General features: G+C 38.8%; 1 protein-coding gene across 1 annotated transcript in view; it reads left to right on the forward strand.

The window, feature by feature from the left end:
• The window catches only part of znf407 (zinc finger protein 407), a 273,449-nt gene that overhangs the window by 13,344 nt on the left and 246,440 nt on the right, over positions 1-13,665 (forward strand). The window contains exon 4 of the mRNA XM_062063561.1: positions 12,067-12,181. Coding sequence (XP_061919545.1) covers positions 12,067-12,181 — 115 coding nt within the window. The remainder of the gene's footprint in view (positions 1-12,066; positions 12,182-13,665) is intronic.

Here is a 13,665-nt window from a genome sequence, read left to right on the forward strand (position 1 = left end):
GCTGCCGTTTGTTTGTGGTGTGGGCGCCCCGTGGCTGCTGGGTCTGGTGCAGGGGGGTGGCTGTTGTTGTGACTGGTGGCAGCGCACGCGCGTGGTGGTGGTTGTCGGGGCTGACAAACAGTGTGTATGTATGTGTATGTGTGTGTATGTATATATGTATGTATGTATGTATGTATATATATATATGTGTGTGTATGTGTACATGTGTATGTGTATGTATATAGATATGTATGTATATTTCTGGGGGTACGTTCTGGGCCTGCCTGTCGGTGGGGGTCGGCGCCTCAGGCTACTGCATCCAGACTGCGTGTCTGGAGCTCCTGGGTCCCACCGTCCATCCCTTCCGGGTGCCCGTCTTGGTTGGGACCTGCTGGGTCTGGTCCCTGCGTCTACTGTGGTAGCTTGGTGCTGCAGGGTATTCCGGGGTGCTCCGAGTCGGCAGTTGTTGGGGTAGCGACCTTGTGTGTCAGGATGTCTGTGATCTTCTTTTAATTCTTTTTTTTTTTTTTTTAATAGATTTAATTATTTATTTATTCTTATTTTTTAATGTATTTTATTAATATTATTATTGTTATTATTATTATTATTATTTATTTTATTTATTTATTTTCCCCCTACGCTCAGGGGGGGGGGGGGCTCAGCGGGGGCGGTTGCTGGTTGTTCCATCTCCATCGTTGGGGTCCCTGCGGGTGGGGTGGGTGGTTCCCGTGGCCCCGTGCTGGGTGGTCCTGTGGCGGCCGGCTTGGGTGGGGTGGCCGTGGGCTGGCCTCGCCGCGCTCTCCGGGGGTGGGGGTGGGCTCGTGGGGGCCCGGTTGCCGGTGGGGCGGGGGCGGTCTTCCCGTCCGGTTGCGGGGGTCTCCGGGCCCCTCGGGCGGGGTGTCCCCGCCTTTCTGTCCGTGTGGGGTGTGGTCTCTCGCTGACTTGGGGTCTGGCTGCCCCCTGCTTTTCTCGTGCCTTGTCCTCTGCCGGGTGCGTCTGTCTGCGGCCTGCTGCTGGCCCTTGTGGGCGGCGCGGTGGGCCAGGCTCTGGGGTTCCTGTCACTGTCCGGCTTGGCTGCGTGGGGGCGGTGGTCCCTGGTTCCCTGGGCACCACACCTACTGTTTGTGGGATGGGCTCTCGGGGAGGCTGGGGCCGTACTCTGGGCTCCCGCACACACTGGGAGTCAAATGTATTGTACATGCAAATTCACATATACTCACATACATAGGTACCTACGCTCCCACATACATATATAAATACAGTACATATTTACACACTCAAAGTTCGTACATCCACACGCACGCTCATTATACAAACATACTGTATACACATACTGTACATATACATTCACTGTAAAAACATACATATACACATACTGTACATATACACTCACTGTACAAACACACACATACACATACTGTACATATACCATTCACTGTACAAACACACACATACATATACTGTACATATACATTCACTGTACAAACACACATAGACACATACTGTACATATACATTCACTGTACAAACACACATACTGTATACACACTACTGTACAGATACATACATACACATTCTATACATATACATTCACTGTACAAACACATATACACATAATGTACATATACATTCACTGTACAAGCACACATATACACATACTGTACATATACAAGTACATATGCACACATACACTCATGCACATAATCACGTTTCATCAAACATATATTAACGTTGTTGCCCTAGGGTAAACTGGGTATAACACATGGCACACTGACAAAGCTTAACCTATTGTTACTATAACAATCTATAAGGTTAATGTAGGTTGCTTCTCTTTCTTCCCCTCCATTTTTCTGCATTCTTTCATATCTGAAGTTATCATTACGTATACGTATTGTTGCATTTGAACAATTGTATTGTTGATAATAAAGGAAAAGTATTGGTATTGTTTATTATCAATAGCACTATTTCTATTGGTATTCATATTGCTCCATTTTAGTGTAATAATGCTCATTGTCATTTCTGTATTATTTTTTTATTTTCGCTAACTGCTTATTTGCTATTACTTTTACCATCATATTTGTACATGTCGTATTTGCTGATGTTGCTCTGTTGTTGTTGTTGTTGTTGGTTGTGTTGCTGTTGTTGTTTTTGTCTCTCTGTCTAATCCCCCTCTTGTCCCCCACAATTCCCCCTGTCTTCCTTTTTTTCTCTTTCTATCCCCTTCTGCTCCGGCCCGGCTGCACCAAATGATAATATAAATACATTTAATAAAGTCAAAATACAAATAAGGCAACAAGAGAAGTATCCTACACTTCTCTTTTGTAAGTAAATTTGAACAGCCGATATGGGCATCTACATCTACTATATGATGTGCCTGAGAAGCTGGGCAGGACAAAAAAAAAGACTCTCACGGATAAATTATGCATCGTTTTTGCCCGAGTAAGGTTGCATTTTATGATTTAATTTGTGTGTACAGCAATGTTTGTTGCCTTGTTTTGGTTCTACTTGCCTTTTACAAGTACGCATGTTTTTCCCCGTATTTACCCAAATATAACTATAAATCTCATCATTGTGTATGTGCTGAAAGCTTCATTTATGATTGCTGCTTTTGGTAAAAGCGTATCTATTTTAGGTTTTGATCACATTTGATTTCTTTTATTTAGACTCGCCGAGTTGGTAGTTTACAAAACACTCATAGCAAAAATGTGTTTTTAACAACTCCGAAACAAGATAAATTATAAATAATATCAAGATATTACTTGAATGGGAAATACTACACGTTAAAAGTATATCAAACAAACAAAGCAATCATTGGTAACTTGTGCATTCTTGACCTCTACCTTCTTGGACTGTAGTGTGTGACATTTTTGTCGTCATCTTTCGGAAAATCTTAACATGTTTCGCCATTCTTGATTACCTTTCGAGAAACTCTGAAGAAACATTTATACTTTTCGCAATTTGAAAGGTTCCAACAGCCTAAAACAATGCAAGCACAGGTAGGGATGATACTCGAAAACCGGTTTTCCCGGTTGTTCGATAAGAAAAGAACCGAGTCCTCGGACTCGAATCCCTTTTTGAGAACGGTACCCGTTATCGAGACCACTATAGTAAAGAAAAAGAGTTGGTTCTTTATTCGAATCCTCGGAACGAATCCCGTCCCGACCAGAAATGCTCCTTGTGACATCACAAGAATTTACGTCATGTAGCTCAGTCATTAGGCGCAGATAGGGAAAGCAGGAAAAACAATGGAATAATAAAGTTCAAAACAATATAATCCAATGAATAACTTTACTGAGAGATTTGAGCAGGGTACAAACACATGACGAACACTTTTAACGACCAACCGAAAACATAGCAACCAGGCTAGCAACGCAACCTCCTTTACGGCAGCTGTCACAACGTTCTTAAAGCAACCGCAGCACATACATATATGACATGATCTCCCTTTTTTAACTTTTGTTTTTCTTTCCTTGTAAACAAAACAAAATCACACTGTATATGTGTTGTCTGTCTAATTATAAATAATGCAGACGAGCGTGTTGGCTGAGTTCTTGACGTTTACTTTCACGGGTGACGACATGCAACAACACTTTTCGGGGCTACCGCGCATGCTCGTCACTCCCGTTGCATGATGGGTAGTGTAGTTGTTATGTTCCCTAGCTCATAACATCACATCTTCCCCCTATAAAGAAATAATGTTAACTCAATAAAGTGTATTTCTTTTTTTAACTTTAACTTTTCATTTTTTTAGCATTGTAACCACATTTGCAAACAACTTTTTCTCTTCATAGAATTGTCCTTCAATAAAGAAATAAAGTGCAAAAATGTCAAAGCATCATAACAAACAGTTATGTCAAATAGCAGCAGAAGTGCACTTTTTGGAGAGCTGTATTATTTTCAGTTTTGTGCCCAAGGGACTGATTTTATTTAACAATGTATTATTATTTATACACCTATAGTGATCACAGAGACCGGTTGTTTTTGTGTTACTGTATATATTTGTTTTTCTGAAAAATCCCACTTAATATACTTTGGGTAACAACAGTCAATATTTATTTTTTTTATTTTATTTTTTTAGGGGGGTAACAGTCAATATTTATTTCTTTATTAGCTTTTATTTTTTTCTTATATAATAAAAGTGAGCTTTTGTTAAACCAAATATTGTGTCTTTTTTTCCATATACAACAACCTATCTGGACTCGATAAGAGAATCGATAAGGAATCGGTTCGATAAGAGGATTCGATAATGGGCTCGAACTCGATAATTTCTTATCAAACATCATCCCTAAGCACAGGGCATTTTTCTTCGAGAAAAGCAAAATGCTGCCCAGAACGTTATGACAACAGACCACTTTGAGCCAGGCATTGTTAATGAGCTGGATGTGATGTCAGCTAAATTCAACCTATACTTTGACCCCCACAAACAGGTTATGTGCCCATGAAGTAGGCTGCAAGTATTTTGATAGTCGACTAGTAATTGACTATTTTAACGATTAGTCAATTAATCGGATTATGAAGTGAAAACCTATTCAGTGTCTCTAATTTAGCCATCAACCTTTGAAAACAGGTTGAGATATGTATTATTTAACAAAGATGATTGCATAATTCAGAATATAGTTACACAAAGAATAACTCTATTAAACTGTTCTCTGTTTTAAACCAATTTGTGTGTAAACAAAGGACAGTAAAATTAGAAGCAACAAAAACAAAAAACACCATAGCTGTCTAACTTCCTCAAAATGAAAATCTATTTTGTTATGATGTATTTAGAAAGATGCAGATGCACACGGGTATATCGACAAAAGTTTCGCTGGCGGACTTATTCTAAAATGATAGTTAAAGCTTTTTTTTCCACACAATTTTGTCTCTCTGGTATGAGCTAGTCAACACAACAGGGTTTTGGAGGGTATTAAAAGTCATTAAATTAATTTTGCGAAAATTAAGGCCTCAAATGGCATTAAATTCGATGTACAGAGGCATTAAACATCCATCCAGCCATCCATTTTCTACCGCTTATCCCTTTCGGGGTCGCAGGGGGTGCTGGAGCCTATCTCAGCTACAATCCGGCGGAAGGCGGCGTACAACCTGGACAAGTCGCCACCTCATCGCAGGGCCAACACAAATACACAGACAACATTCACACTCACATTCACACACTAGGGCCAATTTAGTGTTGCCAATCAACCTATCCCCAGGTGCATGTCTTTGGAGGTGGGAGGAAGCTGGAGTACCCGGAGGGAACATGTTTTATAAAATTGTAGGACTGGGACAATGGTCAGTAAGTCAATTTAAGTTCAGTTCAGTTTCACTTTATTTCGAACATACAGAAATCTTGTTATTTCATTACAGCACGTCCGAAAAGGAGTAGGAAGAAGCAGAGCTTATTTAATTCTAACCCTTTACATATAATAGCTGTTTTATCCCATTTCGTTGTTCTCTGTTTGTAACAGAACAGTGAATAAATGAATACTTCTCCAAACTTTGCTCAATGGGCATCAATGCGGTAAAATCACACATGCTATTAGCTAACCACAAGTTGGCCATTAAAGGGAGGCGGCACTTAACAATGTCAAATTCTTCAACTTCTGCTGTCACTGCTACAACTGTCAGCTGCTGCTACTGCATTGCCAAGTTCTTACAATTTTGTCTCCACAGACCGTTGTAAGATTTTGACTATACATCATACATCATACCTATATGCGGTAAGACATGGCATTATATTTTCTTCAAGTGGCATTAAAAACGGCATTAAAAGCATTGAATTAGATTTGCTGATACCTGTAGAAACCCTGAACAAGCTACAGTATCTTACCGAGGGGAGTCTGCATCATCCAGATGTCTGACAAGCCTTAGATTTAAATACTCCCTCATCACAGACATAATTTAAAGAAAAGTAAGGACCGCTTCGACGTGTTTAGGATGATATGTTCACTTACTTTCCATGTTTTCACCAGAAATGTTGTTGCCAGTGGCCACAGCCATTTTTCTCCTCCTGTTGCTGCTTAACACCGGTCGTGCCTAACTTGTGCATGTTTGTTTCCATCTGGAAAAACACGAGCGACAATATCAATATTAGCGACAAATTAATTTGTCAGCAACAATTTTTTATATTCGTTCAAATCGTTGCTCCTCTACCATAAAGTACACAGATAAGGATTAGATAGAGACCAATGTTCCCTCTAATTTTTCATGTGTGTGAGCAAACGCAAAAACTCCCTGGGCATTCAGTGGAGCCCAAGTGAGCAATATCTCAGCTGCATTCGGGCGGAAGGCTAGGTACACCCTGGACAAGTCCCCACCTCATCGCAGGGCCAACACAGATAGACAGACAACATTCTCTTATTATTATAATCAAATGACAGCAGTCATTTCCATTTCTAATATAAGTGTTTAGGCCCACTTACAATGACAATGACAAAAAATATTGTTTTTCATGAACTGTGTACTTGTGTTGTTTGTCTGGGTGGAGGTCCTGCTTTGGAAATAATTTGTACCACTTTCAGATATTGCATTTAGTTCCCATTAAAACATTCACATGTTGTACAATGAGATGTATGCAGGGGATCATGTGTACATTCCTGCAACTTCCTGTTTCTAAAAAATATATTTTTATTAGTATTTATTTAATATACTAACAGCATTTCATGATTAATATTTATAAATTAAGATTCCTAATAAATGACACTAGAATAAGCACACATTTGATTGGTAAATCATAGTGTAACGACCTGGAATGACACTTTATGTGTGGTGTTGGAGTTGTCCGACTTTTTGTGTGTCTGTAAACACATCACTGGCTAAGTGCCATATGTGCATGTGTTGGCGCAAGTGAGAAAGAGCGAGCAGCTGCTGTTGATACAACAAAGTTGCTTTTGGTCTGGTTTGTACTGCAGAAAATGACCAGTTTTGCTAGATATATTTTTTTTTACTAATGTTTTGGTGATGTGTTTATGGTCGACAATAAAGAGTTTTGCTCAGTTAAGTGATCGATGGAATTCATGTCCTCAAAGCGTCTCGACAGACGTTACAATATTTGAACAATGATGACGAAAACTGTTTTCTCTGTCGTGTCCGTGTGTCGAAAATTGTTATGCGCTTATTTTTTTATTGGATTTTGTGCGTGGCGTAGATTTGCCATGCGCAGAGGACGCTTGAGCAGTGTGCAATTGCACAGGCGCACACCTTAGAGGGAACGTTGATAGAGACCAGTGTTGGCGAGATAGTTTGGAAAATAGAAGAAAGACAAGTAACAGGCAATCAGCGTCACTGGAGCTAAATGCAAGCGCTCACCTCGTGGGGTAAGGATAATTCTTAGGAATGTGAGGAATCAGCCCAGAATTACTTGGATAACACTGTTAATGATCTCATGGAATAAGGAAACACAGTCACCAAGACAACTATGGGTCAAAGACTTTGTCATAATGGATTTAGATCACAAGGTCCCTTTGCTCAAGAAGGCACATGTAGTACAAGATGAACACCCGAATGAGTCCAGCAAAACTTGGAAGAATGAAATGTGGTCGGATAAGAGTAACATTTTGGCATCATTTTGATTCTATGTGTTTGGTGGCAGAGAAATATTGCCCGAAGAACACCACCCCTACTGTCAAATATGAAGGTGGATAGAGTCTGCTTTGCGGCTCCTTCTCTGCTAAGGGTAGAAAGACTTCACCACAATGAGGGGCTGATGAACGGGGCAGTGTACCGTAGAATCTCCCACAGAGCACAAATTATGGCCTGTCCATGCCATGTCTGTGTAAGAGTGTAAACTTACAAAATTAACAGCGGATCAAATAATTATTTGCCTCAATCTACTGTTGACGATCAAACGCAAGGCTTAAGGTGCCACATTGTGTATGTACATGCAGCTAAACATCACAATGTTCTAGTGCCTTCTCAAGAAATGAATTAGTCATTCTCTGTCTCATCAAGGATATGAGGGACCCCATCCCCCGTGTGGATAGCAGTGTTAATTTAACATGACACAGCATTGATGGTCAATTTCAGTTTCATGACGGGTGTTTAAGTGGACTAGTAAAGTATTAATTAATGTGATGAGATGTGAGAACTGCAGGACGTTACATCTTTCTTTGTGCCACGTCTCATTCAAACCATCCATACAATTAAGTTTCAACCCAATTCCATCATAATTTTAAATTTAGTGTGTGAGCACAATTGAGACCCAGATCAGTTGTATTCTGTTTGTCTTGTGGTTGAATTTGTACCGTACCCCTGTATTTGTGAGAAATGTGTTCTTTGAATTTAGATGTAAAAGTGCATATTATACGAGTAATTTTATTTTTGTGTAATCCAGTGTTTTTCAGCCACTGTGCCGTGAAATAGTCTGGTGTGCCGTTAAAAATATGTTTTGCAAACCAGTAATTATAGTCTGCAAATTATGTGTTGTTGTTGAGTGTCGGTGCTGTCTAGAGCTTGGCAGAGTAACCGTGTAATACTCTTCCATATCAGTAGGTGGCAGCCGGTAGCTAATTGCTATGTAGATGTCGGAAACAGCGGGAGGCAGCATGCAGGTAGAAAGGTGTCTGATGCTTAAACCAAAAATAAACAAAAAGTGAGTGCCCTTAAGAAAAGGTATTGAAGCTTAGGGAAGGCTATGCAGAACGAAACTAAAACTGCACTTGCTACAAAGTAAACAAAAAAAGAATGCTGGACGACAGCAAAGACTTACTGTGGAGCAAAGACAGCGTACACAATGTACATCCGAACATGACATGACAATCAACAATGTCCCCACAAAGAAGGATAAAAACAACTGAAATATTCTTGATTGCTAAAGCAAAGTAGATGCGGGAAATATCGCTCAAAGGAAGACCAGAAAATGCTACAGGAAAATACCCCTCCCCCAAAAAAAGCCACCAAAATAGGAGCGCAAGACAAGAACTAAAACACTACACAGGAAAACACCAAAAGACTCTAAATAAGTCACGGCGTGATGTGACAGGTCTTGACAGTACACCTACTTTGAGACAATAGCTATATTGATGCATGGTTGGTTATTGTTTTAAGTCATATCCAACAATTGCGACAACGACTTTTTACTGTCAACTGAGTTTTGTTTTTTAATGATTTCTACTGGTGGTGTGCCTCCAGATTTTTTCAAAGCAAAAAATGTGCCTCGGCTCAAAAATGGTTGAAAAACACTGATGTAATCCAAAATACATAAAAAATCACTGTACATGAAAGTAAGAATGTGTTGTTACGTTCACAGATAAAAGGATTTGGCTGGGTGACTGTTTTGAATATTTGCATGCACAGTATGGGCATTTGAAATGATGCGTTAGGCTTTGCAGACTATGTGTAAACCCTCCCACCCTCTGTGTTTATGGGCCTTGTTAGTACAGGCTTGCCTTTCAATCTTCGTTACCGGCTTAAGATTCAATGTGTCATACTTCCAGCTCACAGCCAGTGAACCGTGACTGAATGAATTAGTAATCTACACAAAGTGCTTAATCAATTCACTAGCAGCCCCTAGAATAAATATTGCAGAATGTCTCGGGATATTCACCTGTAGAGAGTGTCGTTTTGCTCAGAGATGTGAACGTGGATATCATACAAGGCAGCCCCAGTAGTATTGTACTTCCAAGCATTGGCCTGCAATGCTTGCAATAAATACACTGTATAGACAAACTAAATAGAGACGGGCTGCTTAATCAGTGGGTTAGGTTCCTCTTCAATTTTAATTACCGTATATACATGTCAGGAACCGTGGGATAGGATGTATTCGTAATCCATTCTGACTTTGTAAGAAACCCCTTTTCCACCAAATATTTGGGAACTTTTATTTCTTGATGATAGTACTTTCTTGCGACCCATTATGTGTTTTTTTTTGCATAATCACAGCAGCAAAGTTCTTGGAAAACGTATGTAAATCCGGCCAAATAAAACAATCAGGATGGCAATGCAGGAGCAAAGTGCTTATTTATTTTAAGTACTCACAATTTAGAAAACATAGTATGTTGTAGGCTTGATTCTGGGATTGGTTACCATTTACAGAATTGAAAGCCTACTGTCATACAAAGAAATAATATATCAGATGGAGAGATTATAGTTGTCAAGAAGGACATAATCTTATTTGATTGTGCATGTGTACTTGAAAGGGTTATCAATGTAGTGTATACTTGTAGAAGAAAACTAATTGATCAACATATAATTAGTGGTTCTGATAAAATAATTGTAACCTAATGTTTTATTGAAGAACATATAAAGTACATGTACACGGTCATAAACAATTAGCGCAAGCTTAGTTAGATTTTATGCTTTTGATGTGTTTTGTAAAAAAATATGGGGGAAGCCTAAACCCCTTCAAACATTTTGGGATGAGCAGAAAAAAAGAGCCAGGCTCTCTCGTCTAACATTGTCTGACCAATCCCAATGTTTTACTTATTGAATTTAATTCTCTAAAATGTTTTTCTAAAATCATGTGGAAACTCTTACTCGAAGAGTGGAAGATTTCCTGTATGTTAACTGAGGAAGTCATTTTGTTCTTACAGTGCATGTAAATATTTGCAAACACATCAAGATCTAGGGATGTGCGTATCGATCCTGTGGTATCGATATATCGATACTCACACACTACTCATTTGGCATCACTTTTCTGAAAAAAGTATCGATATAAACCAAAAAACGGCGTGTGGGGGGTGCAAGCATCACTTTCAGATGCTTTTGATTACTTACTTAACTTACTATGTGCTGGGACACCCCTGTACCTGGCAGAGTATAGAGCTGGCCCAGTCACGTGACAGGAGACAGCGAATGAGCGTCGTCAACGTGCAACACACACACAGCCAGCCGACAGCGATGCAGCCAGGCATATCCAGTGTTGTCCAATTGTTGACTTAAAACAGGCATTGTTTTTTTTTTTTTTAGTAATGTTTACTGAATATTTTTGTTTAAATGATTATCCTAAATTCAAATAATTTCCACACAGGGGAATTTACTGTTAGTTGAAAATTGCTTGAGTATTTAAAACAAGATAAGAAAGCGATACAATTTGGAGATTCTTCATCTTTGCATTACAGTTTTATTTTTTTCCAAGAAAATCTTGACTATATGATTGAATGTGATTTTGGTTTTAATCTGTTACATGATTTCTTACTTTTCGAAAACATTAGCCTATTTCATATTTCATTAATTGCTAATTATATCACAAACTTTAAAAAATAACTGCAGCTTCTTGCAATTTGGATTTGACTGTTAATTGGAAAGCCCTAATATTTAATTATTATTATATATAATATATAGTTATTATTATATATAATATTTAATTTATTTTTCATATTTATGTTATTTATTTTAATTTTACTTTTATTATATATTGACCATAGTAAATGTGGTATAAATGGTCTGTATTTGTCTTGTGATTTGTCTTAAATAATAACAATAGTAATAATATTTTTGACTGACAAAAAATTGCCAATAAGAAATTATTGGTATCGGTATCGGTATCAATGAAAATGCAAGAAAAAGTATCGGTATCGTATCGAATCCTAAAAGTGTGGTATCGCCCATCCCTAGTGTAGCAGATGATTTAAAGTTCAACTGAGTCATTTAGATATTTATGCGCCAATACTAAATACTGTAGATACGAGCCCTCATAGCCCTTCTCTTAAATGAAGGATGGTCATCAGATGCCACTCTCTCAATGCGCCTTCCCCCCTCTGGTCTTATTAATGACAATAATTAGGAAGAAACCTCCCTTTGAAGCCTGCCTGAGTGATTAGCCCTTTAATGATGGAATGGTTGATAGTGGGCACACATATAATTGATTTATGTTTTTGCACTGACCTTTTAGAATCCAATTTACACATCCACATGTAAAGGACGAGTAGGTAAGAGTTTGAGTGAATGACAATAATGGATGGAGAGTAAAAGAAGAGATATTTAATTTTTACATCATTTACATTGAGGACATCTGGTTTTATGATTCTGAAATCAATCTTTGGTTAATTTGAAGTAATGGCAGTCATACACTAGACAGTGGTGATGCTGTATTAGTCAAATACATGTGTGCCCCTTTTTAAATTTCTGTAGGTGTTAATGCTTCAAATGTCAATCTCCAACTTTACAGGATCCAAGCCCTTTCTTTGCAAGATCTGCAACTTTGCTACTGCTCAGCTGGGAGATGCCAGGAACCACGTGAAGAGACACCTAGGCATGCGAGAGTACAAATGCGACATCTGTGGGTGAGTTTCAAGTTTAGCAACTTTACTATTTTCCAATTTATGTGACATATTGATATTTGGCATAATCAGGTCATTGGCGATTTGAGTGTAGAGTCTTAAGATCTAATGGCTAGAATAGCTATATTTTGCATCCAATGTGATTTCCCGCTGCCGTAAAAGTGTAAAAATATATTGTGCAAGACAATTTTCCAAGTTTCAAATGTTTGTCAGACTTTACAACTAATTCTCTATAGCATTCAATTAATTCTTACCAGTCTCTACTTGTGTACAAGAAAATGTCTGTGTATTCTATATTCAGTGCAAAGGATCTACACCTAACTTTGCTTGTGATTTAATCAGTATTATAGCGACTCATGAGAGAACAAAAGCCTTCGCGATCCTTCCAATATATTACCCAGAAACTACATTTAGGTAATAGTTCCTGTGGTCTAAACACAAAGTTCAGTTTCTGTGGTGCAAATGTCCCTTATATAAACCTACTTGTAATTACAGTCTATTCAACTAGTTTTACTTTCGCAATGCAGCCCCACACTGCTTAGTCGAGTTCAAATGCTTGCGTTGAGATGTAATACAGTACATAATTGGATAACTACTTAATTGTTGTGTTTGCATTTTTTAACCATCAAACTTATGTGTCTCTAGACTTATGAAGATGAGGACATATGTAACGATACTACTTTTCTCTCTGTGTATTTCTGCGTATTTCTCTGTGAACGGTTCCACTTAGTTCATTTGTAGGCCAAGTTTATTCCACGAGAGCAGGGCTGAGTGAATGTGTTCATTTGCTCCAACTGATGTTTGCAAACATATTACAGCCGGAGCAAACAAGCTTTGGTTTAAACATGGCTTTTGCTTTAATGAGAAGAAATGCTCATGTTTCACAAGCCCTCCAGCGAACACCCTCTCCTCTCCCAAGTGCTGCAAATGTGACACTTTACATACACACATGTACATATGGAACAGTTCTCCAATATGTCTTTAAATGGCACTACTAAATACAGCTCCTGGTTTCACAAATCATGCAGACGGAGGAGCCATGTGCTGCCAGAGTTAGCCATTGGTGACAAATCGGCCCTATGTGTGCTTTCATTACTGACTGATCACCAGGCCATCCCTCGTCTTGAATAAAGAGCAGCAAACACAAAGAAACACCCTCATTAAAGCCAGCACCACACATGCACACAGCCCCAACTTTTCCTCTTTGATGATTTATCTTTAATCCGAATTGAAAGCGCATCACTAATGGATGACCACATTGCAGGTATAATGTATAACGTGATTACACATTTTGGTATAGCTAGAAATGTAGGATTATTGCGCATTTAAGATCTGTATTTTCCTCTATGATTACTAATGACTTCATTACAGTTCTGTTTCATTAAGTTGTTTTGCGTTATTCAATGAATGCTTTGTTTCTCTTGTGAGACATCAGCACACAAGATTACCTCAGTCCTGATGATGAGTGAGTGGTTATGTTGGCTCTT

Source organism: Entelurus aequoreus, linkage group LG11, assembly GCF_033978785.1.
Source record: "Entelurus aequoreus isolate RoL-2023_Sb linkage group LG11, RoL_Eaeq_v1.1, whole genome shotgun sequence".
In the NCBI taxonomy this organism is placed as follows: Eukaryota; Metazoa; Chordata; class Actinopteri; order Syngnathiformes; family Syngnathidae; genus Entelurus; species Entelurus aequoreus.